Source organism: Acanthochromis polyacanthus, chromosome 3, assembly GCF_021347895.1.
Source record: "Acanthochromis polyacanthus isolate Apoly-LR-REF ecotype Palm Island chromosome 3, KAUST_Apoly_ChrSc, whole genome shotgun sequence".
Classification (NCBI taxonomy): domain Eukaryota; kingdom Metazoa; phylum Chordata; class Actinopteri; family Pomacentridae; genus Acanthochromis; species Acanthochromis polyacanthus.
This window is the reverse complement of record NC_067115.1, coordinates 36,525,114-36,550,028: the sequence shown is the minus strand read 5'-3', so window position 1 is coordinate 36,550,028 and position 24,915 is coordinate 36,525,114. Positions and strand designations below refer to the sequence as shown.

Genomic DNA, 24,915 nt, shown 5'->3' with positions numbered 1-24,915 from the left:
AGGAGCTGCTGCTGCTGCTGCTGCTGCGTGTGTGTGTGTGTGTGTGTGTGTGTGTGTGTGTGTGTGTGTGTGTGTGCGCGCGCGCATGGACATGTGAGTGCACGCGCACATATATGAGAACCTGACCTGGCTTTGGTTTATGAGGTTGGAGTATACCCACTAGAAAAAACTAGACTACACCACTGGTTATGACTGTCATTACTGTGTACACGACTTGCTTTGATTTAGAGTTAGGGGAAGTGCAGTGGGGGCAGGCAATACAATGAAAGTCAGTCTGTCTATGAATGCCAGCGCAAGAGTTTTATTGTGATGGGCAGGAGCTTTATTGTGCACTGGCAGGCTCCGAAGCCCCGCCCACTAATGAAACGAAATATGGAGTCATATTTTCATTTTGGGGGTGAAAACGAAAAAACGAAAAAAACGAACCGTTTCCTGTTTTTTGTTTTTTGTTCAAAACGAAAAAACGAAAAAACGAACCGTTTCCTGCTTTTTTTGTTTTTTGCTCAAAACGAAAAAACGGCTTGATTTTTTGTTTCTGCTTGTGTCTTTTATAGCCGGGAATCAAAACGTACCGTGTCCATTTTGGAATATTGCTTTTTAATTTCATTTTTGAGTCAAAAAGTGCAGCCTTGACTTTGAAATGCAAAAGCATTTCTGCTAATGCTTTTGAATTTGAGTTTTGAGTCACATTCGCTTCCATACTACAAATAGTTAACCTTTGTAATTTCAAATGGGAGAATAAGATTATTAAATATTAAGGAATAAAAATCCCAAAAGACTTATCCACCATTTACACAACTAACTATCTAGCGATTACTAAAGAGATAAAGATGGACTTAAATAAATGGAGTTTACTACCACTGGACTTACATAATCGAATAGATATAATTAAAATGAGTATCTTGCCTTGATTGCTTTTTCTCTTTATGTCTATACCAACTGAAATACCTGGAAAACAACTAACGGAGTGGAAAAGAATGCTATCCGCATTTATATGGAAAGGCCTTAAACCAAGGATCAGATACAAAACATTACAATTGCCCAAAGAAAAAGGAGGACTATCTTTGCCAAATATTGAAAACTATTATAAATCTGCGCAGCTTAGATACCTGATTGATCTGTGCAACCCACATTACAATGCCAAATGAAAAAAATTAGAATTAAGTCAACTGGATATACCCCCGCAGAGCTTGCTTGGAGACAGAAACCTATATTTACTGCACAAACAAAACTTAAGCAGCTGGACAAAAACGCCCTTAAACATTTGGTTTGGTGAATGCCATAAAAACAAACTGGAAAGCCACATTACACTATTATGATGGGTGGCACACGATAAAGATTTTAAACCTGCCCAGTTGGATGGGCGTTTCAAACAATGGGTTTCTAAAGGTATCACAGCGTATTGTCTTATCTCTGATAAAGGGAGATTAGACAGTTTTCAAAAATTTAAAGATAACTACAACTTAGAAAACCAAGACTTCTTCAGATACCTTCAAGTTAGAACCCATTTTAACCGTGATATAAAGACAACAGAGGAAGGAAATTTTGATTTAGTGAATATTTTAATCGACGCATACAAACCTAAATTAAACCGGAAACTGACTACTCGAATCTACTCCTGTTTACAATCATTTAAAGTCTCCTCTACTCTTTACATTAAATCCAAATGGGAAAGAGAAGCACAAACAACAATTTCAGAAGAGGAATGGCTAAACATTTGTAAAGTTCAAATGAGCACGTCCAGTTCAGGTCACTGGAGGGAGTTCTCGTGGAAGAATATAATTCGATTTTTTATCACTCCAAAAATTAAACAGCTTCAGAAAGGTCAGCCAAGCTATGGTAGGTGCTGGAGAGAATGTGGAAACGTTCAAGCGGATCATTTCCATGTTTTTTGGGATTGTCCGATTATACGATCTTATTGGAAGGATGTAGTAGAGGAAATTAAATTGATAATGAGCTGCATGATTATGAGATTTTGAGCAGGAAATTCACACATTACAGTGTAATGTGTGAATTTCCTGCTCAAACATCCATGAAGACAGAAGCTGCTGATCCTGCTGTTGGTCAGTTGGTGGCGCTGATGGAGCAAAGAAGGTTTATTATCAAGCAGCAGAAAATTACACAGAAGAAGAACAGGAGGCCCGCCTCTGTCTTCTATCACGTCCTCAGTGGAGATTTAAACCTCCGTCAATCCAGCAGCGGCATCATTGAGCAGAAACTTGAACATCAGTTAGAATGTCTGGACGAGGCAAAGGAGGAAAAGGACTCGGTAAAGGAGGCGCCAAGCGGCACCGTAAAGTCCTCCGTGATAACATCCAGGGAATCACCAAGCCCGCTATCCGCCGTCTGGCTCGTCGTGGTGGAGTCAAGCGTATCTCAGGTCTGATCTACGAGGAGACTCGTGGTGTGTTGAAGGTCTTCCTGGAGAACGTCATCCGTGATGCTGTCACCTACACCGAACACGCCAAGAGGAAGACGGTGACCGCCATGGATGTGGTGTACGCTCTCAAGAGGCAGGGCCGCACTCTGTACGGCTTCGGAGGTTAAAGTCAGCGTTCATGCAGCAAAACAAAGGTCCTTTTCAGGACCACATATCTTCTCTACAGGGCAGCAGTCGACTTATCAATGATTTAACATTGAGTCTTCAGAGATGAGAAACCAGACAAACTGTTGATTCTAACAATACATCAAAAAATATTTCTCATAGTTTTATCAAAGTAGATCATGCAGAGGTTACAGCAGCTCTGACCCTCTACTGAGTTTATTTTCTATAGTAGTCTTTCCTGTTCATGCTTATTCGGTGATATGAAGCTGATCAGACTGTAGTCTTTCTTCTTTTTTTTTGTCTTCTGGACTTTGAAATGTAAGAACTGAGAGACTGCTGCTGGAGAAAAGGAGATCAGGAGACAGAACTGAGGAGGATATGAAAGAAAAAATCAGGGAGTCCACGGCCAGCTATAGATAAACAAACTCTGAATGATTATGAAACTCTTTGCCTACAGGATGCTTATTGTGAAGTGATTGGTAGAAATGTGATTTCTTTTTTTAAACATAAATCTGTTTAAGGAGCAACAGCCTGCTGGTTCATTGTATTAAGGGTCTGCTATTGAAATAAAAATGCTCTGAAATTGAGTATTTTGATACCAGATGACAAAAGTGTAATATTAGAGAAAAAAGTGACAAGTAGGAGAGACTCCTGTGAATATTAACTTTTTAAGCTTATTTTATTTGATCATGTTGCCAACATATTAAATGATCAAAGGAATTTTCTGATAGAATAATTATTTCAGTAACAGCTGCATGTTTCTGTCCTTATTAAAATCATTCATTTCTTAACCATACATCAAGAACGGGCTGATTTTAGATTTTGAAGGATGATAAAGACAGAAAACTACAGTCATCCTTTTAAAATTTGTCAAATTATTTTTCAGGAGGTGCTGAGCCTCTAGATCGGATCCAGTCTGGAAATAAATCAATTATGTGCCATTAAATTAGGTTTTTTGTTGTTACAGTTTCAGCTTCTTGTATTCGGTCATTTTAATGCATAGTTTTTCAAACCAGCCCACAATAAATAAATATGTGCTCATCAGGATGAATCAGAAATCAGTTTAATTGAAAACTAACAGGAAGATTTATAGAATATGTGATCATTAATAAATTTGTGAAAAACTTTAATGTAGATGAGAGATTTTCTAAATCATGTATTTAAACATACAGATACAACCATAGGAAGAATTCTACATTTTATTATAATACATACACACATTTAGAAAGACTTGAAACATGGATCTTAATATATTAAGACAATAAAGTCTAAAAATCCTAAATGTTAGGAGAGCAGATGTAACGTTACTTAAATCAGAGATTTATTAAAGCGTTAAAATGTCGGTGCTTCGAAAATCCAACATTTAGTTCAGGCGGAGTCTATTCTAACGGATCATCCAGACACCAGCAGCCACCCCGAGCACCGGCAGCGTCCGTGTGTTTACCGGCGGACGAAACTCTCCGGTTCCAGGACAACAAAACAGCGCAGTGCGGCCGTTTTTCTTCGACTGTGTCTTCACATGTCTCTGTTAACCGAAACACCTATGTTTTACCGGAAACGAGGAGCTTTTAAGCGTTTTAGGAGCACAATTGTACAGAAAAGTGTCAGCGAGCCGCACGCGGTCACCGTGTGTCCGACAGCTTGGAAGCCTCCTGGAAGCGAGAGACAAGGAGCTGGAAGCCGAACATGAGCCGAGTGTGGAGGGACACGGGTGTCGTTGTCGTGGAAACGAACGTGAAGTGTGAAAAGGTTGATTTTGTGCGTATTTTGTGTCTAAATCGTGTCGAAGAAAACACAAATGTGGCCGCGGTTTTGAGACGGCGGCAGGCCGGCGCGGTGTGTTGCCTCTTTACGGTTCTCATGGTATTTATTAGTCCCGCCTCCTGCGTCCAGCTCGGACACTTTGAGACAAACAGAGACGCAGAAACATGGCAGAAGAAGCTCCAGCAGCTGCACCGGCTAAAGCTCCGTCCAAATCCCCGAAGAAGAAGGCCGCCGGCCCCAAGAAGGATGGACCCACACTCCCGAAGCTCATCGTCGCCGCTGTGGCCGAGTCTAAGGAGCGGAAGGGGATCTCACTGGCTGCGATCAAGAAGGTTCTGGCGGCCAAAAATATCGATTTGACCAAGGCAAACAAACGCATCAACACCGCCATCACCAAGCTGGTCACTAAGGGGGTTCTGAGCCAGACTAAGGGCACCGGAGCTTCCGGCTCCTTCAAGCTCGCCAAGAAGGAGCCCAAAGTCTCCAAACCGGTCAAAAAAGTGGCCAAGAAGAAGGCTCCCGTCAAAGCTAAGAAACCCGCCGCCGCTAAAGCTAAGAAACCCACAGCGGCCAAGAAGGCAGCAGCTAAGAAGACAGCGGTCAAGAAATCCCCGAAGAAGGCAGCGGCCAAGAAAGCCGTCAAGAAGACACCGAAGAAGAGCCCCAAGAAGCCCGCCGCTAAGAAGCCCAAAGCTGCAGCCAAGAAGCCCGCAGCAAAGAAAAGTGCAGCCAAGAAACCCAAAGCTAAGAAAACTGCCAAGAAGTGAAGCTGCTTCATCTCCACTCACTCATCACCAAAGGCTCTTTTCAGAGCCAACACAACCTCCGCTAAAGACTAAGAGAGCTGCTGCCTCACTCATCACTACATGAACACTCAACATCACTGCTCACATTTTTATTTGGTGTGTAACCAAGTCATTAAATCTCAATTTCTTTATTCCATTTCTTAGTAACAAACTCCTGGTTAAAAAAACAAAACAATGAGGGATGTTTGTAAACTTGTTGACCTTTCAATCCAAAAAATCCAAATAAATGCTGATAACGGCAAAAAAATCAATAATCAGATCAACAGGTTACTCTGGGAAAATGGATTTACAAATATTTGTATATTTATATTTCACCCTTCTGCCTCCTGCATATAACTATAAATATTTAATGATTTTTATTTCCTGAAAAAAAAATTTTACATACAAAAAATAATAGAATAGCTTCAATCATTGTTGCTGTTTTTCTACTCTATTAGGTATAATTCACAATCTTATTATTCCATTGTGTTGTTAATTATTTATGCCTTTCATAATAATGTTCACCTTTTTATAGCAGCAGGACTGAGCTCTATATCTGAGGAGGTACTGTTACCTCCTAGTTTAGTGCTCTTTTATTGTTCCTTTTAAACAAAAACAGTAAACTAAGAAATATATAATTTATAATAATTTTATAACTAGAGACGAAATATATAGTTATTGGAACATGTTAGTTTTGCTAATTGAAGTTTGTGAGTAACTCCGCCCACTGAAACTACCACCGACTGTCCTCTCTTCCGTCCGCAGTTCAGCTCTTTCTCGGTTTTGGAGTATTTGTTTAATACTGATGCAAAGATGTTTTGGCTTCAACTTATATCAATCCGTGTTGTGGATGATGTGATTGAAAACATGTACATTTTCTAGTTTATTCTTGCTTATTGCACATATTTAGTCCCTAATATGACATGTTTAATTCATGTTTTTTTAAATTAACCTAGAACTGATCTGCTTATTTTCATGTTATTGTATGTGTGCCATATTGTGACGCTGTTCATATTTTAAACAGTAGCAGAACTGAAAGTAATTCCAAACAATATTTAACTGTTCCAGTAACAGTAAAATGACTGAATGTTGTACTGACTATTGAAGTGTTTAGAGACACATGAGGATGTTTGCCGTTTACCAGAGGAAAGTGTTTGGCTCTGAAAAGAGCCTTTGTGTTTATAAGTGGGTCTCCAGTTTTATTTGGACTTAGCGGGTTTCTCGGTCTTCTTGGGCAGCAGGACAGCCTGGATGTTGGGCAGCACACCGCCCTGAGCGATGGTGACTCCGCCCAGCAGCTTGTTGAGCTCCTCGTCGTTGCGGACAGCCAGCTGCAGGTGACGGGGGATGATACGGGTCTTCTTGTTGTCGCGAGCAGCGTTTCCAGCCAGCTCCAGGATCTCAGCGGTCAGGTACTCCAGCACGGCCGCCAGATAGACGGGAGCGCCGGCACCCACACGCTCCGCATAGTTGCCCTTCCTCAGCAGCCTGTGGACACGACCGACTGGGAACTGCAATCCTGCCCGGGAGGAGCGAGTCTTTGCCTTAGCCCTGGCTTTACCACCGGTCTTTCCGCGTCCAGACATGTCTGAATTCAAAAGCTTCTTACTGAAAGCAGAAACTAGAATAACGTCAACTGGAAAAAAGAAAAAGAAAAACGCCCCTGTATATGGGAACACAGCTGCTCACTGATTGGTCAGAATGAGTGAAGCGTGATCGTCCAATCAGAGGAGAGCTGTTGACACGTCACTAATGCATAGTTTAACTGCAGTTCAGTGAAACATGTTTTTAGTTTACTTCAAATAGAATTCAAATAAGTTTAATCCCACATGCAAAGTATCGAAGCATGTATTATTCTGATTGACTTATTTATTTGGTCTATAAGGAAGTTAAAACATTTATTGAATTGCAAGTTTATCAAATTCTTGTTGACTTACATTAAATATAATGACATGAGGATATGTTTTACAAACACTGCAGCAGAGCAGCAGCAACAAATCAAGTAAAATATAAAAGCAGTTGTTTTGAGCTCCTGAATGAATATGTATAAAACCATTAAACATCTATCAGCAGAGTCTGACCATCTGGTATGATTAGATATGAATAACGGCAATTTAGACTAATAGTAATTCCACTGTGATGACCCTGGGTCATTTTGTGCAGTGTTCATGTTGAGAAACTTGGTCTCCTCTCCTCCTGTGTGTGCGCGTGTGAGTGGGTGTGGCTATCCAGCAGAGTCAGTAGCTGTGATTAGATCCTGGTGCTGAGGCTGATTGGACTGCTGGGAGGATTGCTGCCACCTGAGAGCCTGCCTGGAGGCTACAAAAACCAGCTGCTGCAACCTGCTCATTCTCTCCTGATCCAGCCACCCTTGATGAAGCAGCCTGTTGTCAGCGCTGTGTGTCCATGTGATAGTTGGAGACTGATCCTGTGGTAGGGGCAGGAAGCCCAAAGACCTGTTAGTGACTAAGTTTGTTAATTGTTTATTCTGGAAACCCCAGTTTATAGTTTGCTATATAAAATTAGAATTTTATGTTACTGGGAGTTTTAAGTTACCTTTGTTTGTTTTGTTTGAAGAATAAACCTTTTGTGCACCTCTTGAGAATTTTCCAGGCTGGCTTCATTGGGGGTGGCTGAGTCCAGAGCGTTATCATGTTGCGTTCATGGTTCCCCAAGACTAGGGACGTAACATCCACTGTGACTGGTGAGTATTTCATCATTTATGATTGAGAGTGGATTGTCCACTGATCAGGGATGAGGTCATATCTGCTGTTATTTTGTGAAACAAAAAAATGTATTTGTAATTGGGACAAATCAAAATTCAGTACTTTACACAGGTTTCAAATTTGCTTTCCTCACAGTTGAACTAAACACATTTCAAACTGTATCTGTACATTAATTACTATTTTACCTACATATATGCCAAATACTGTAGGTTCATGTTCCTGTTATATTTTGTGGAATCTTATAAATTTATAATTTTCATATATGAAAAGTTGCTTGAACAGACAGATATTCTACAAATATTTGAAATGAATAAATGGGAGGTAAAGCTCTCCTAGTGAACACTTGTGGCTCTTAAAAGAGCCGTTGTGTTGGGTGTAAAAGTGTGGTGGGTCTAAGCTCTCTCTCCACAGATGCGGCGGGCCAGCTGTATGTCTTTGGGCATGATGGTGACCCTCTTGGCGTGGATGGCGCACAGGTTGGTGTCCTCGAAGAGGCCGACCAGGTAAGCCTCGCTGGCCTCCTGAAGAGCTATGACAGCCGAGCTCTGGAAGAGCAGGTCGGTCTTGAAGTCCTGAGCGATCTCTCGGACCAGACGCTGGAAAGGCAGCTTGCGAATGAGGAGCTCTGTGGATTTCTGGTAGCAACGGATCTCTCTCAGAGCCACGGTACCGGGCCTGTAATGGTGAGGCTTCTTTGACGCCTCCGGTTTCCAGGGCACTCTTACGGGCAGCCTTGGTGGCCAGCTGCTTCATAGGAGCTTTTCCTCCGGTGGATTTCCGGGCAGTCTGTTTGGTTCTGGCTATTGCACTTTCTCTGTCTTCCCTGATCAAACAGTAAAATATAAATGAAGACCTAACGGCAACAGTGAGGTTATATTCACCTTATTCAGCTCCGCCCATTTTCCAACGGGCGGGACTTCCTGTTTTGAGTGGCACTTCCGGTAACTCGGTCAGGGCGGTGTTTACAACTGAGAAAGTGATGTGGGAAGAAACAAAAACCTCTTTAAAAAACAGAAATGGATCAAGTCTGCCTCATCCGCGACTTATTACAGAGTGGGAGGATGGCATGAAAAAATGGCCAGAAGTCATGTATGGCGATATTTTTAACTATTTCGTGTTGTCTCTTGGTGTTGATCGCTCGGCTATGAGGAATTGTAAGAGCACTGAAGCCTATCAATATTTGCACAGTGGTAAAGTCGGCGCTGTTCTGTTACATCAAGAACGGGAATATACGTTTCTTAAAGCTAATGTCAGGCTAGTACCTCCTCACACATGGTGTGGGTGTTGGTGACAGCTGATGGAGTGGTGGAGACCACGGGATGCTCCTGTATCGCTGGGTTGGGACGGTCCTGCAGTCAAGCTGCTGTGATATTATGGAAGGTATGTTGAGTTGAATAAAACTTAATTTGATTCATGTATATACGATGTGGCTGTGCAAACGGAGGTTGGTATTGTCATTTCTGAAACGGCTCCTGCAGTTCACTGTGTTATTAGCCCTGTCACAAGCTAATGCTAATTCCCTGGAGCAACAAAAAACTGATTCTGACCAAACCGCAGTCATAACGTTTCAAAATAGCAGAGAGTATCTTTTTGGCATAGCTAGGTCTTTAGTGGAAACTGAACTTTGATAGAATCACTGTAGCTGCACTGACAGTGACCGATGCAAGCTGTGTGTTTACATAGCCATGAGCTGGTCTGCAGCATTCAGATCTAACCTTTCTGTGCTCTAAACAATTCTGAGAGAGAGAAATCTTCATCTTTCCCCAGTTGTTGTGGCACCCACGAACAGCGCAATTGATGCCAAACATGTTAAAATCGCTTAAAAGAACAGTTAAAAGTAGCGAGAGGACTCGATGTTGTTGTAGTGCAAAGACGGTCAATCGGAAGTTGCTCTCAAAAATGGCGCCGCCCTGCCTCCCTTCCTGAATAAGGTGAATAGAGAACTGAGGAGCAATGGCAGCTGTGATTGGTCCAGAACGATGTGGGGCGTGAGATGTCAGAGCGTGTATTGGATTAAATGAAGGTGATGTTTCAAATAAACTCCTCCTCCATGGCAGCTGCCTTGTTTCGTAAACTCGGATTTAAAATCATCTCTTATTTTACACTTTATATTTCAAGATAAAATTGGACTAGTTCAAACATTTCATTTCTCAGTGTCTTAAAGAAATTTCAATACACTATGGATAGCTTCTTGTCTCAAAAGATTAACAAATACATAACATGAGAAAAGATCGAAAGAATTAAATCTAGTTATGTATTTAAGCACTGAGGAAAGTAGTTTTGGAAAAGAAACCCCAATGTTCAGATATGACTTATGTTTTTGCTGCGTTTTAATGTGGTGTTTGGTGAAATATCAAGTTATCTGCCTGTTGGTTTCTGGTTTATTCTTGCCTAAAGTGCTTTTTTTTTTTAATAAAAAATGAATTATCCTGAATTCGATGCTACAGATCATACTGTTTTGATATAGTTGAAAGCGGATTTAAAGCTCTGCAGATAATGTTTGTGGCTCTTAAGAGCCGTTGTGTTGTGAACATTTAATTTGTTTACTTGGAGCTGGTGTACTTGGTCACGGCCTTGGTGCCCTCAGACACGGCGTGCTTGGCCAGCTCACCGGGCAGCAGCAGTCTGACGGCTGTCTGGATCTCCCTGGAGGTGATGGTCGAGCGCTTGTTGTAGTTAATGTACAGATACAGTTAGAAATTTTAGTTCAGCTGTACCATTACAGCCTGGGGGAAGGGTACAAAAGCCACTAGAATGATGTTAAATAACATTCTGTCAGACTGCCAGTTTCTGTCTTTATGGAGGCTTTACAGACTTGACTGATCCATGCTATGAAATATAATGTGGCTGGTTAATTTTGACAGTATAACTTGAAGTAAGAGCTGCTCTGTGTTCTTCAGTCCAGCATGTAATGTGTGAAATAATGTCAATGTCATGAGAGAAAAAAAAAATCTGTGTCCTGCTCTTAAACAAAATAGAGCAGCTTCCTTTCCATGCAATACCGCTGAATGCTGAAGAGCAGCAACAGAAAAGCTCTTTTAATAGCCAAACACTGTCCTCTGGGGAACAGCAAACATCCTCATGACCACAAACCGCCTCATCTATATAAATATCACCCAAACAAGAAAATATCTCACATTAATAACTGAATGCATAGAATTCTTTTTTTCACCTGTGTAATATTGTAAAAATCGGGAACATCCTGTCTCAGAGTGATGCAGAAAAATTAGTTCATGCTTTTGTTACTTCCAGGCTTGACTATTGCAATTCCTTATCTCTCAAACATCTACAGTTGATCCAAAACGCTGCTGCGAGAGTACTGACAGGAGTTAGCAAAAGAAATCATATTTCCCCTATACTTGCTTCTCTTCACTGGCTTCCTGTTATATCCAGAATAGAATTTAAAATCCTTCTTCTGACATAAAGCTCTTAATAACCAATCTCCATCATATCTTAAAGATCTGTTAGTACCATATTATCCTAGTAGAACTCTTCGCTCTCAAGCTGCAGGCTTACTTGTTGTTCCTAGAATTTCTAAAAGTAGAATGGGAGGCAGAGCCTTCAGTTATCAGGCGCCTCTCCTGTGGAACCTGCTCCCAGTTTGGGTTCGGGAGGCAGATACCCTCTCTATTTTTAAGACCAGGCTTAAAACATTCCTTTTTGATAAATCTTATAGTTGGGGCTGACTGGGTGACCCACAGGGGTTCGGCTTGTGTCTTCATTTGCACAGCTGACTCCCTCTTGGATGTCCCTTCGTTCTGCCTCTAGTCATGCTGCTATAGGCAGAGGCTGCTGGGGGACTTTTCTTGACACACTGAGCCCTTCTCTATCTACCTTTACATTTAATATGTATACCGTTATTGCAGTACATTCACTCTGTTTGCCCCTGTGTTATTTCTCCGAGTGTCCCTGGTCCCAGAGCTGGATGCTTCAGATCTGCGGTTGATGTTCCACCAACTGGTCTAGTCTCCACCATGTCCACTGTGGGATGCTGCTGCTGACCTTCCTCCAGCCCTCTGCTTCCAACTCCCCTTTTTCCACCAGTCAACTCTGCATTGCCTTCACTATACTTGTTATGCTAACTTACATACTGTTTGAATTTTACTGCTAGCTATATATGGAGTATGTTTAATGTCAGAGCCATACATCATAACAGTAAACTGAGTCAGTTTTCAATGTTAGCTTATACTTTGTCTGTGTCACATATCCTGTCATGCATGTATCCAAATGTGTTGTGTTTTCTGTGCTTTCCCACCCTTCCCTCTTCTCCCATCCCTCCCCCTTGCCCTCTTCTGTCCTTCTCAACCCGCCCGGCTAGCAGGCAGATGGGTCCCCCCTATATAGAGCCAGGTTCTGCTCGAGGTTTTTTTTTTTTTTTTTCCCCATTAAAAGGGTGTTTTCTTTGCCACTGTCGCCTTTGGGCTTGCTCTGGGGGTCAGGCATATGGGTTCTGTAAAGCATCTTGAGACGATTTGACTGTAATTGACGCTATATAAATAAAATTGAATTGAATGAAATGAAGTGTAATTTCTTCATGGTACTGGTCTGTTAAGGACAGATATCGTCAGCTTTAGCCCAAACATTATTACATATTTGAATCAATATCAGCATGGGAGTAACGGACGCGGGGTACGCGTGGGACATGTCCCCCGCACTTTCCACATCTGTCCCCTCTGTCCCCCGCACTTTTTTTCAGCCGTTACAACAGCTAAACCCGTTATTAGCATCCAGTAACGTGTTTTCCCGAGCCGTCTTTGAATGCACCATGAGCGCATACTAATGCAGGTGTTCCACAGGAGACGTGCTGCTGTGCTGAGCAGTGCTGAACGTGCGTCTGGAGTAATGTTTAGCAAACCAGCCAGAGCCAGCAAGAAGCAAAAAACTTTACAGTTTTTTCCAAACAAACTGTGTAAGTTGTGTGACCTTGTTGGATGCAAACAATGTTAGACTTGTTAGCTAAATGATGACAAGGTAAAACGTGGCAATATATCAATATGTTAAGCTAATTAACAATAATTTAAATGTCGTTGCCTCTGTTACATTACTTGCTAATTAGCTTATTCTTGGAATAAACCCAGTCCTCTTTCATTTCTGGGCAGAAGATGTGCTCACAATTGCTCTCCGTGTATTGAAGTCTTTTGGTCCCAAAAGAGGAGAGTCAGGGAGGAGAAAAAAGAATAGGCTATCCATGATATAAATTTACAACTATTTTTTAATCCTCCTCTTTCTAATTCTGTCTCAGAATTTTGATTTTCAGATTTTTTAATGATTATTTCCATAAAGAGCGGAGTCAGGCAGGAGATGGACCAGAGGCAGCGGCCAGCAGTAATGTTGACCATGCAGGGTCTGCAGAGGTGAAAAAAATAGAAGTGGCTGAGAAAAAAATATGTATCTATGGGTTAAAGTGATTTTGAGGTTAAATTCTACTGCAATTTTTACTCTTCCTAATGCTATTTCAGAATTTTTCTTACCACATTTTTTTTAATGTTTATTGCCATAACAGAAAGAGCAGAGTCAGAGAGGAGATTGATCAGAGGCCAGCAGCAGGGACAAGGATGTAGGGTCTTTACAGGAAAGGAGAGATTGTAACTTCCTGAAAATAAGATATCTATTGCAGGGAGAAACCAGGCAGTACTGATCATTTCATGTTCAGTGTTTGGCACATTTGGCTACTCGTCCAGTAGATGTTCAAGTTGTCAACTCAACTAGAGTTTGGCCACTAAAACTTTAGATTTTATAGTTTAAAGTTTTATACTTTATAGTTTAAAGAACTAGCCTAGTTGGTCCCCTGGTATTGCACTGTGGCTGTTAGGGATTATGTGGTTCTTTAGCCACTAAGGACGGTGCAATTAAATGTAAGAGAATGAGAAATTGCTCTGAAAAATTTGTCCCCCTCACTTCTGAGATGGTGGTTACGCCCATGAATATCAGGGATGTTTGGAGACTGATCTGTTAGTTACACTTTGAGCTGCAGGTTTACATTCCAACGGACCTTTTCTGAGCTAAGGAGTTTTGGTTGCATGAATAAAAAGCACTCAGTTTCACATTTAACTCCGACTTTTCTTCAACACAAGCCAACATATAACTTGAAGAAAAACAACAGTTTCTTTATAATCACCTTAATTGCATTTGCTGTTGTTCCTCAAGGCTGCATTCAGACATACAACCCTTCAGTAAACACATCATACACTGCTCAAAAAATTAAAGGAACACTTTGAAAATACATCATATTTCAAAACAGGGAAAAAACAAATTGGATATGAGCATTGATATGGACTGGATAATGTGTTAGGAATGAAAAGTGCCACATTGTTTGATGAGAATGAAAATTATCAACCCCCCAGGAGGGCTAAATTCAAGACACCCCAAAATCAAAGTGAAAAACTGATGTGACAGGCTAGTCCACCAATGGTATTCAGTAGTTTGTATGGCCTCCATGTGCTTGTATGCATGACTGATGATGCCGGGACAAGCTCTGAATGAGACGACAGATCCTGGGGTCCTGGGGTATCTCCTCCCAGAACTGGACCAGGGCATCGCTGAGCTCCTGGACAGTCTGAGGAGCAACCTGATGGTGTCGGATGGAACAAAACATAATGTTCCAAAGGTGTTCTATTGGATTCAGGTCAGGTGAGCGTGGGGGCCAGCTAATGGTATCAGTTCCTTCATCCTCCAGGAACTGCATGAGTTCTCTTACCACATAAGACTGGGCATTGTCCTGCACCAGAAGGAATCCAGGACCACTGCAGTAATGTAGGGTCTGACAATGGGTCAAAGGATTTCATCCTGATAGCTAATGGCAGTCAGAATGCCATTGTCCAGCCTGTAGAGGTCTGTGCGTCCCTCCATGGATATGCCTCCCCACACCATCACTGACCCACCACCAAACCGGTCATGCTGAACAATGTTACAGGCAGCATAACGTTCTCCACGGCTTCTCCAGACCCTTTCATGCCTGTCATATGTGCTCAGGGTGAACTTGCTCTCATCTGTGAAAAGCACAGGGCACCAGTGGTGGACTTGCAAATTCCTGTGTTCTATGGCAAATGTCAGCCGAGCTCCACGGTGCCAGTCAGCGAGCACAGGGCCCACGAGAGGACGGTGGGCCCTCAGACCACTCTCATTACATCGCTTTCTGATTGTCTGATCAGAGACATTCACACCAGTGGTCTGCTGGAGCTCATTTTGTAGAGCTATTGCAGTGCTCATCCTGTTCCTCCTTGCACAAAGGAGCAGATATCTGTCCTGCTGATCGGTTGAGGACCTTCTACAGCCTTGTCAAGCTCTCCCAGACTAACTGCCAGTCTCCTGGAATCTCCTCCATGTGCTTGAGACTGTGCTGGGAGACACAGCAAACCTTCTGGCAATGGCACGCATTGATGTTTCATCCTGGAGGAGTTGGACTGTCTGTGGAACCTCTGTAGGGTCCAGGTATCGCCTCATGCTACCAGAAGTGTCACTTACCCTAGCCAAATGCAAAACTAGTGAAAAACAGTCAGACAATATTCGGAAGGGGAAAAAAAGTCAGTGGCCTTCACCTGTAAACTCATTCCTGTTTTGCAGGTTGTCTCATTGTTACCCCTCAAGTGCATCTGTTGTTAATTTTATGAACACCAAAGCAGCTGAAACTGACTAAAAACCTCCTCTGTTACTTACTTGACCAGATCACTAACCCACATGTTTCACTGATTTGATGCAATATTTAGATTAAAAAGTGTTCCTTTAATTTTTTTGAACATTGTATTTGTCATTCAGACTGGAGGAAGATGAGTTTTGTTGCATAGTTTGAGGTGATTGTAGTTTCTATTTACTACCACTGGATGCTAGTAAAGAGGTCTGAGCTGCTTTTTGGATTGTATTTTCTCTTTTATCACAGATGGTTTTGTCAACAGAACAGGGAATTCATTATGTGAACTATTTCTGACTTACTCATTAAGGGGGCGGCATGGCTCAGGGGGTAGAGTGGCCGTCTTGTAACTGGAAGGTTGCCGGTTCGATCCTCGGCCTGTCGAGCTCATGTCGAGGTGTCCCTGAGCAAGACACCTAACCCCTAATTGCTCCTGATGGGTTGTGGTTAGCACCTTGCATGGCAACTCCCACCATCAGTGTGTGAATGTGTGTGTGAATGGGTAGATGTGACATATCATCATGTAAAGTGCTTTGGATAAAAGTGCTATATAAATACAACCATTTACTCATTACAATCATGTTTCTGTTCTCCTTTTCAGAGGTTTAATTCAATAGCCTAAGAATTTCTTGTTTTTTCTAAATTTAGCAAAGCTAAATGCTTCTAATTCCATAATTTAAATCTTATCACTAACATTAGTATCAAAGTTTTCTTGGCTTTGCAATTTTTGACAATAATCGTCTATCTTAGCAGTAGTAGGTGTGGGAACCGTTCAGTCTTTGAGACTCTTTCCACATTTAAAGGAATGATGGTGAAACAAAATTAAAACTTTTTTCATGTCTTTCTTCCATTTACTGGAAGTGACGAAGACGGCACAGGTTGGTTCTAACAAGCCTGAAATTAGTTTCTCATGGTGTCTGAAACACATCATAAAAGCCACTTTATATCTACAACACTGAAAAAGTTGTTCTTTATGGTTTTTTTCTGCCACTATCTGACAAACAAAGAGGAAGGAAACCAGGCAGTACCTCTGTCTTCTGCTTACAGGCTTCTGGTAAAAGTTGTCGTTTTAAGAGAACTTCTTTCTGTGGTGCAGATGAAGGTGTTACAGTGAGTCATTTATTTCAAATGACTTTAATAATGTGCAGACATGTTTAATGACACACACAGAGACGAGAGCAGCAGATATGAATGGAATTGCTACAACCAGAGAATTCATGGAAGTTTTTCTTACTGTGACAGGTGCTGCAGATCATATATTTGATAAAATGTTGAGTCAACGTTTGCTTTTCAACCATAAATCACACTTTACCCAGATAGCAAAAGATGTTAAATCAATGTTGAATTAGGGTTAAGAAGGTTGAATTGTGGTTACGGTTGAAGACTGACGGTTGGATCAACATTGATTCAACAACATTTTGTTAACATTGAAGTTTGTGTTTAAAAGATACCATTGAATCTACATTGTATTTTGGTTTAATTAAAATGTTTGACAGGTCAATGTTTAATTAATGTTGAATCTATGTTTGCAAACATGTAATCTATGTAAGCAAACGTTGACTCAACATTTTATCAACCTTGCGCTTTCTGTATAATTTCTACGTTAGGTCTCAACATAGATTCAACATTGATTCACCCATAGTTTGCTATCTGGGTAATTTCTTACTGACATGTTTTGTTGCTACTGAAGCCACCAGAGAGATGAGAGGAGCAGCTATGAGTTTACCAGCAGGAAGAAGTGGATTCATAGTTTTCCTTCTTTTGATTCCAGGTAACGTATATCATCATTTACAATGGATTTGGCTCACTTATTCACAGTTGCCATGAGTGGAATTAGAAAAAAAGATTAAACAAATTTGGTGATCATAACTTTTAAAGCCTGTGTCGATACTTACGTATCGGTTTCATATCCTATCATCAGTTTGTGTTACCAATTAAATATGTGAAGTTATTTTGAAATGTTAAGATGCTGTGTTTCATAATGAGCACTTCTGTGTCACCAACTGCAGTAAATCTGTGATGAGGACTTTGGGATTACAGCCTTGTTTTGTCTCAGGATCTCAGTGAGATGAAAATGTGGAATAATTTCACTTCTCCTGCAAGTTTACGTATTGATGCACCAGTAGAAAATATGTAAATCTGTCGTTAGATGTGACTGTGGTTTGTGCTCTGTGTTGCAGTGGTTCAGGGTCAGAATGACTGGAGAGTGACTTACACTACTACTCACATCTGTGCTTTGGAAGGATCAACAGCGGACATATCCTGCACCATCAACAGGAAATGACAGAGTTGAGAAAACAATCTGGTTCACCAAAGGCAGTTCCACTGACCCTGTGGACCCGAGAACAGACTCAGACTACACAGGTCGTGTTCGGTATTACTGCAAACCGAACAGCTGCTCTGTGAGAATAACAAACTTTTAAAAAAGCGACTCAGCTGAGTACAAGTTCAGATTCATAACAAATCAAAAATATGAAAGATTTACAAGATCACCTGGAGTCACTCTGTCTGTTACAGGGAAAATTTAAGATGAATTGAATATTTCTTCTGTTCTTTTAAACTAAGTTTTCATTGTCATGAAACAGCGCTGTTGATGTGTGGTGGAGACAAACTAAAGATTCATGTTTGAATGACTCTTGGCTTAAAAGTGAACTTTTGTTCAAATGAGAACTATCTACTATTAACAGGTATTGGATGCAGTACTATATATATATTCTTGTAACTCTGTAAAAGAATGTCATGTACAAATATTACTGAGTTTATATTTTTAATTGAATTTGTCTTAAAATGTGTGTCAGCATGACTTCATAGTAATTTATTTAGGAATTACAAAATAATATAAACTATGTTTGTTATTTTGACGCTATGTGTAATACCAGCGTTGAATAAAAGTCCAAACATTTTCCTCAAAGATCCAGATTTACAAGTTCTCATGAGGAGATCATCTGAATATACTTCTTATACCTGAGCAAGTTTGGAGTGTCACAGCAGATGTCGTTTACCTGCTCATTATTCCTACATCTGGTACAAGAATGGATAGAAAAATTGGGGCCAAACATCATCTACTTATTCAGACTACTTTAATCCTGCAGAAAGCATTTTCTGTGCTGTACAAGGATCTGAGGGCTTCCCTTCTCCAGTGTGTGAGTTTACTCCTCAGTCTTTTACTAACACACAGACATCTGATGAAATCTTTTACCTGAGAATCTTTATTAGACCAGTAGGTTTGTTTCTCACTGAAAAGGACAAAAGACCGTCAATGATCAACTTGAACTATTTCTATGTTTTATTTGTTTTTATTTATTTGTACTACAAATGTCATGTCCAGCTGATGCAGTAGTATTCTACTGCGTTACTTCAGTTAATTACAAATCACAACTAAATCCAAAGAGCTCGGTGAGCTGCTATGAGGTCACTGAGAGAGTTGTGTGTTGTGGATCCTCATAAGACAGAAAATGCCATAAAACCATGTTCAAGTGTTTTCAAGTGCCAGTAGTCAAAGTCCAAAGCATCATAGAAACGAACAAAGAGGTCCACATTGTGTAAAATCTCTTGTAGAAGATTTTCATACGCTTACAGTGAACCTATTAATGTCCTGAGGGTGTGTGCTCTAAATGTCTAATTTTGTTTTAAAGTACTGAAATATATTTTTCTGTCTCATCTTTTTCAAAATGTCTTTGAAATAGAATCTTTCTTGCAAACACAACCTCAGATAAACATGCAGTTAAAGTGCTGTTTGTGCTGGTTTAAAATGTTTTGGATTATTTTTGCTGTTTTTTGTGGTCACTTCTGATACTTGGACAGAAGCTTCTGTGCCATCAAAGCTCTTCAGTGGACATTTCTTGTACTTACGACCAAAAAAATTCTGGTTCAGGCCGAAACTTCATCATCAATGGCAGAATCCCTCACAGGCGGATGAGCAGCTCCAGTCTGACTTTTGTCTCTCAGTACTATATTCTTACACAATGATCTATTATCTCAGCAACAATCAAACATTTGAGGAAAAGTCCAACAACTTGAAAAGAGTTGTATATTAGAACTTTATCTTGTCTCTTTTCTCCTGTTAATAATGTTAAAAGCCCTCAGATGTATCTGCTGTCTCTGAATATAAAACTGAACATGAAGAAGCTCAAACCTGCAGCAGCTCCAGCAGTAACATGCTGCTGACACACTAATGCTTCACTATTAATAATCTAACAATCTCTCACTCAGAGGACCAAACCACCACCTTTGCTTTAATATTCAACTGCATTTTGCTGCTGATATTTATGCACTTTACTTGTGCAGAAATTTTCTCACAGGACTTTTACTAATAAAGAAGTATTTAACGATACTCTGTATTGATGCTGCCCGGCGACAGACTGGCGACCTGTCCAGGGTGTCCCCTGCCTTCGCCCGAGTCTGCTGAGATAGGCTCCAGCACCCCCCGCGACCCTAGTGAGGATGGATGGATGAATGTATTGATGCTTTTCCTAAAGTAAAGGGTATAAATACGCGTGTCACCTCTGCTGCAGTAAAAGATGTGGTTGATTAAAATACATTTTATATTTCAGGTGTTCATGATCAAACATGCAACAGAGTGACTTACAGCAGCAGAAGAATCTGTGCTGCTAAAGGTACTTCAGTGGACATTTCTTGCATCTACAACAATCATGAAGATTGTGTTCAATCAAAATTCTGGTTCCGTTCTGATCGTAGTCATCAGAAATATCATTCACAGCCTGAAGACATCAGAGGAGACTCTCAGTAGGCAGGTCGTGTTGAGGTCCTTGAAGAAGAAAGAGAAAGTTTTACTCTGAAAATCAGAAACCTGACAGACGCTGATTCAGCCCAGTATCAATTTAAATTTACAACACAAAGCTTTGAATGGACGAGTAGTTTACCTGGAACAACTCTGACTCTCACAGGTACCGTGAACACAACTAAAAGTCACAACAGCACATTTGATACACTTCACCTAAAACACCATCATGTTGAGGTTTTAGGATGTAACTCATGACTTTAGAGATAAACTATCACTTCACATAACTGTGGGGGGTTATAGGCTTTGAAAACAAATGTTTTGTCTTGTGTTCAATGTTTTCTTTATAGCTAAATCTGTATTTGTCGTACGTCAACTGATTATGTGATGTGAAGTGTGTGAAGTGTCACTTTGAGTGAGGATCATCTAAATCTTGTGCTGTAGCTAAACAGTCCACTTTAGCACAATGTAAAAGCTTTTTAAAAGCATACATCATCAGAAAGTGGTACAAAAATCAGATTGGACATTTTTAGATCATTTTCTTATTTGTAATTCCTGTAACTTTTTAAATAACCTCAGTTCTTACTTTTTGGGGATATTAATGACTTTAGTGAATGATGTCTGAGATAATGTCATTCACAGCTGTTAAGATGATCTCATATTTGTGTTTTTTGTTTTGCTTCCTCCACATGTTCAGCTCTGCAGGTATCAGTGACCAGAGTCTCAGTCCATCCGTCTCATACGGAGGCAGAGCTGAAATGTCGCAGCAGTTGTAGCCCAGCGGGTTTTCTTTCCTATGTCTGGTTCAAAAATGGAAAGAAAGTCACGACTGAGGACAGTTCTTATGAAGACCGGTTTAATCCTGGAGACGTCATCTCTTGTGCTTTGAAAGGACATGAGAACTACGGCTCTCCTTCAGTGTGTGGGTTGTCTTCATTCTGTCAATAACCTTTAGAGAATCTGTCCGACATAATGTTGTCTTGTTCGTCCTTTACACACCCTCATGTTTCCCCTCCAGATGCTCTGAATGTGGCCTCTGTGTTGGTGAGTCCCTCTTCTGAAATCATGGAGGGCAGCACAGTGACTTTGACCTGCAGCAGTGATGCAGACTCAGCAGCTACATGCTCTTGGAAAAAGAAGAACCAAAGATTCATCACAAAAACCAGCAGCTTGTCCATAACTCCATCTCGGTCTCAGACTCTGGAGATTGTTACTGTACAACAGAGAACCAGCTGGGCAAGAGGACATCTGCAAACATTTTTATGAATGTAGAATGTGAGTATATTTTAAAAAATAATAATTGTAACTTCTGCTCTGTCTGTGAATCTGTCATCAATGGCAAAACTCATCAGTTTAATACATGAATCACTTAATTGGTAACAATCTAAATCCAGAAGGTGGAAGCTGGATTGAGTTAATTTTGAAATGTGTGTTTGTTTGTCCTCAAATTTTTGACACAAGTTGAATGATGCTACATATTTATTGTCAGAGGTAAACCAGATTTTTCCACTAGAAATTGTTCATGTAGCCAAAACTAAAGTCACATCACATCTGTGCTTATCCTTTGGTGATTTTTTGCTTCCATTTTGTGGATTCATAAGTTTTGTTGAGCATCAGTACATTTTATTCCTATAAAGCATCATTCTTTCAAAGTAACTGATATTAGTGAAGTTCAAATCGTAAATGAAGGAAACCAATTTAATTATATGTTGGTATGAGACATATGCTCACTGAGAGCTTGTGGCTCTGGAAAGAGGATTGTTGTCGGATGTGAATCCCTGGCTGGGCTTTACCCGAGTTGACAGAACGGGCTGAGCTGCGGACGTAGGAGAGGACAGTCAGTGGCAGTTTCAGTGGGCGGGGCCAAAATGACCAAATCAACTTAAAAAATTATTTCTAAATTACACAGCTTAAATGATGGAATATAAAACGAAAATATTAAATTTTAAATCAAATTTAGTGTCACTAAAGTACCTAATGCCTCAGTAAAATCATTAAAAACGTTAGACAAAGTAGTAGAATCAGTGAGAGAAGAGTTGATGTCCTTTTCTAAACTGAAGGTGGTGGTTTAGTTTGTAGGACAACTTAAACGGAATTTTATCTACTGTAGTGCTGAAACTAGTTAAGAGTAGGTCACAACAGCATTAATGTATTTGTCAGATGTGATTCTAGAGAAACGGCGTTAATCACAGTTTAACTTCATGTGTCAAAGTAAAATGACTTGAGGATACAAGTTGTAGTATTTTACTACATAAAAGGACATAGACAGATGCTCATCGAGAGTTTGTGTGTGGCTCTGAAAAGAGCCGTTGGTTTGTTGCAGGATGTGGATGGTCTACTTTGACTTGGCAGGCTTCTCGGTCTTCTTGGGCAGCAGGACAGCCTGGATGTTTGGCAGCACACCGCCCTGAGCGATGGTGACTCCGCCCAGCAGCTTGTTGAGCTCCTCATCATTGCGGACAGCCAGCTGCAGGTGACGGGGGATGATACGGGTCTTCTTGTTGTCGCGAGCAGCGTTTCCAGCCAGCTCCAGGATCTCAGCGGTCAGGTACTCCAGCACGGCCGCCAGATAGACGGGAGCGCCGGCACCCACACGCTCCGCATAGTTGCCCTTCCTCAGCAGCCTGTGGACACGACCGACCGGGAACTGGAGTCCGGCCCGGGATGAGCGGGTCTTTGCCTTAGCTCTGGTTTTCCCGCCGGTCTTTCCACGTCCAGACATTTTACAGTGTACAAAAGCTTCTCACTGAAAGCAGAAACTAGAATAACTTCAACTGCACAAACTGCAGCTTTATATGGAAGCACAGCTGCTCACTGATTGGTCAGAGTGAGAGGGAAATGTGATCGTCCAATCAGAGGAGAGCTATTGCATCTCCAAGAACCGCTGCATTCAGACCGACATGTCACTAATGCCCAGTTTAAAATGAGACAGTTGGACTGCAGTTTAGTAACACATAGTTTTAGTTTAATTCAAATAGAATCCGAGTCAGAAAGAAGCCAACTTACCTGTAATAGTCACATGTAATGTATAATAGCCAAAATAAATTTGAAATCAAGTTTAATCGTGTACACCAGAGTGTTTATTCACTGAAATTCTTTATGACTTACAATATGCATAAGTAAAAATATGTGGCTCAATTCAGTGAATGAGAATAATTATTTTACAAACAATGCACCAGAGCAGCAGAAAAATATCAAGTAAAATATAAAAGCAGTATTTTTCAGCTCCTCTTACTATAAATCCATTAAACATGTATCAGCAGAGTCTGTCTGGAATCATTAGTGATATAAATCAAAGCAATTTCGATTATTAGTAATTGCACTGTGACTGGTCAAGATTTCATCATTGATCAGTGAGAGTGGAGTGTTCACCAATCAGAAAAGAGGTCAGTATTTCCCCCACTACTTTACTAAAACTATTTGTGTTAGTAAAGTAGTGGGGGGAAATACTGACCTCTTTTCTAATCAATAAAATTGTAAAGTTTTACAACATTGATTTTTTAACATTGTTTTGGCCATAATTTTAAAAAAAATCAGTATTTACAGTGTTCAAACTCAATCACCTCACATTTGATTATAAATTGTATTTGCATCGCTTGTTTCTATTTCCTGTATATAAATATACTTATATACAGCAGAGCAGATGTTTATATTAAACATACATACTGGGTTACATAGTTTTTAAATACTGACAGATGCATAAGTTCAGCCTGATCTAATGTGTTAGACAACATACTTCAGGCCAATAAAAGAAAGACATTTGTAATTTTCTTTCCTGTAACTGCAGTTAAAAGTAAATAAAAAAGATTAGACAGAAAAGACCAAATTACTTGATGTTTTCACATTGCATTCATTTATAAAGGAGTTATTGAAGAAATGAACACACCATTATGTGGGTGAGCTCTCAAAGTGAGTATGTGTGGCTCTTAAAAGAGCCGTTGTGTTGGGTGTAAAGTTGGTGCGGGTCTAAGCTCTCTCTCCACGGATGCGGCGGGCCAGCTGTATGTCTTTGGGCATGATGGTGACCCTCTTGGCGTGGATGGCGCACAGGTTGGTGTCCTCGAAGAGGCCGACCAGGTAAGCCTCGCTGGCCTCCTGCAGAGCCATGACAGCCGAGCTCTGGAAGCGCAGGTCGGTCTTGAAGTCCTGAGCGATCTCTCGGACCAGGCGCTGGAAAGGCAGCTTGCGGATGAGCAGCTCTGTGGATTTCTGGTAGCGACGGATCTCTCTCAGAGCCACGGTACCGGGCCTGTAGCGGTGAGGTTTCTTGACGCCTCCGGTGGCCGGGGCACTCTTACGGGCAGCCTTGGTGGCCAGCTGCTTCCTAGGAGCTTTTCCTCCGGTGGATTTCCGGGCAGTCTGTTTGGTTCTGGCCATTGTGCTTTCGCGATGTTCGCTGCTCAAACAGTAAAGAAACGAGTGAAGGCTGAGCGGCAACAGCGAGCTTATATGGAGAGCGGAGGAGCAACGACAGCTGTGATTGGTCCGGAACGGTGTGGGGCGTGGGATATCAGACCGTGTATTGGATGAAATGAATGTGACGTTTCCAATAAACTCCTCCTCCACAGCAGCCGCCATGTTCAGTAAATTCTGATTTAAACTGGTCTCTTATTTTGTACAAAATAATTGATTTATTAGTTTAAATTTTCAGTGACTTTTTTCAATTTCATGCTTCTTGTCTCATAGAATGCAGGATAAAGAAAGACAAGAAAGAAAAAAATGTATTG

The 24,915-nt window shown here is 40.9% G+C and overlaps 5 protein-coding genes across 5 annotated transcripts; 2 read left to right on the top strand and 3 right to left on the bottom strand.

The window, feature by feature from the left end:
* Positions 1-2,031: 2,031 nt before the first annotated feature.
* On the top strand, positions 2,032-3,511 carry LOC127533107 (histone H4). The gene has a single exon (XM_051945353.1). It carries the CDS (start codon positions 2,236-2,238, stop codon positions 2,545-2,547), a length of 312 nt encoding a protein of 103 aa, XP_051801313.1. The 5' UTR covers positions 2,032-2,235; the 3' UTR covers positions 2,548-3,511.
* Positions 3,512-4,393: 882 nt separating this feature from the next.
* Positions 4,394-5,386, top strand: LOC127533101 (histone H1-like). Its single transcript, XM_051945344.1, has one exon. It carries the CDS (start codon positions 4,474-4,476, stop codon positions 5,074-5,076), a length of 603 nt encoding a protein of 200 aa, XP_051801304.1. The 5' UTR covers positions 4,394-4,473; the 3' UTR covers positions 5,077-5,386.
* Positions 5,387-6,209: 823 nt separating this feature from the next.
* On the bottom strand, positions 6,210-7,515 carry LOC127533105 (histone H2A). The gene has a single exon (XM_051945349.1). The coding sequence runs from the start codon at positions 6,678-6,680 to the stop codon at positions 6,294-6,296; it is 387 nt and encodes a 128-aa protein (XP_051801309.1). The 5' UTR covers positions 6,681-7,515; the 3' UTR covers positions 6,210-6,293.
* A 604-nt stretch (positions 7,516-8,119) lies between these two features.
* Positions 8,120-24,831, bottom strand: LOC110963964 (uncharacterized). Its single transcript, XM_051945993.1, is given in 4 exon segments — positions 8,120-8,515; positions 8,517-8,643; positions 22,528-22,835; positions 24,161-24,831. Coding segments are annotated over 4 exon segments (1,344 nt in total). The 5' UTR covers positions 24,767-24,831; the 3' UTR covers positions 8,120-8,212.
* LOC127533104 (histone H2A-like) lies at positions 22,507-22,924 on the bottom strand. Its single transcript, XM_051945348.1, has one exon. The coding sequence runs from the start codon at positions 22,908-22,910 to the stop codon at positions 22,524-22,526; it is 387 nt and encodes a 128-aa protein (XP_051801308.1). The 5' UTR covers positions 22,911-22,924; the 3' UTR covers positions 22,507-22,523.
* Positions 24,832-24,915: the final 84 nt, after the last annotated feature.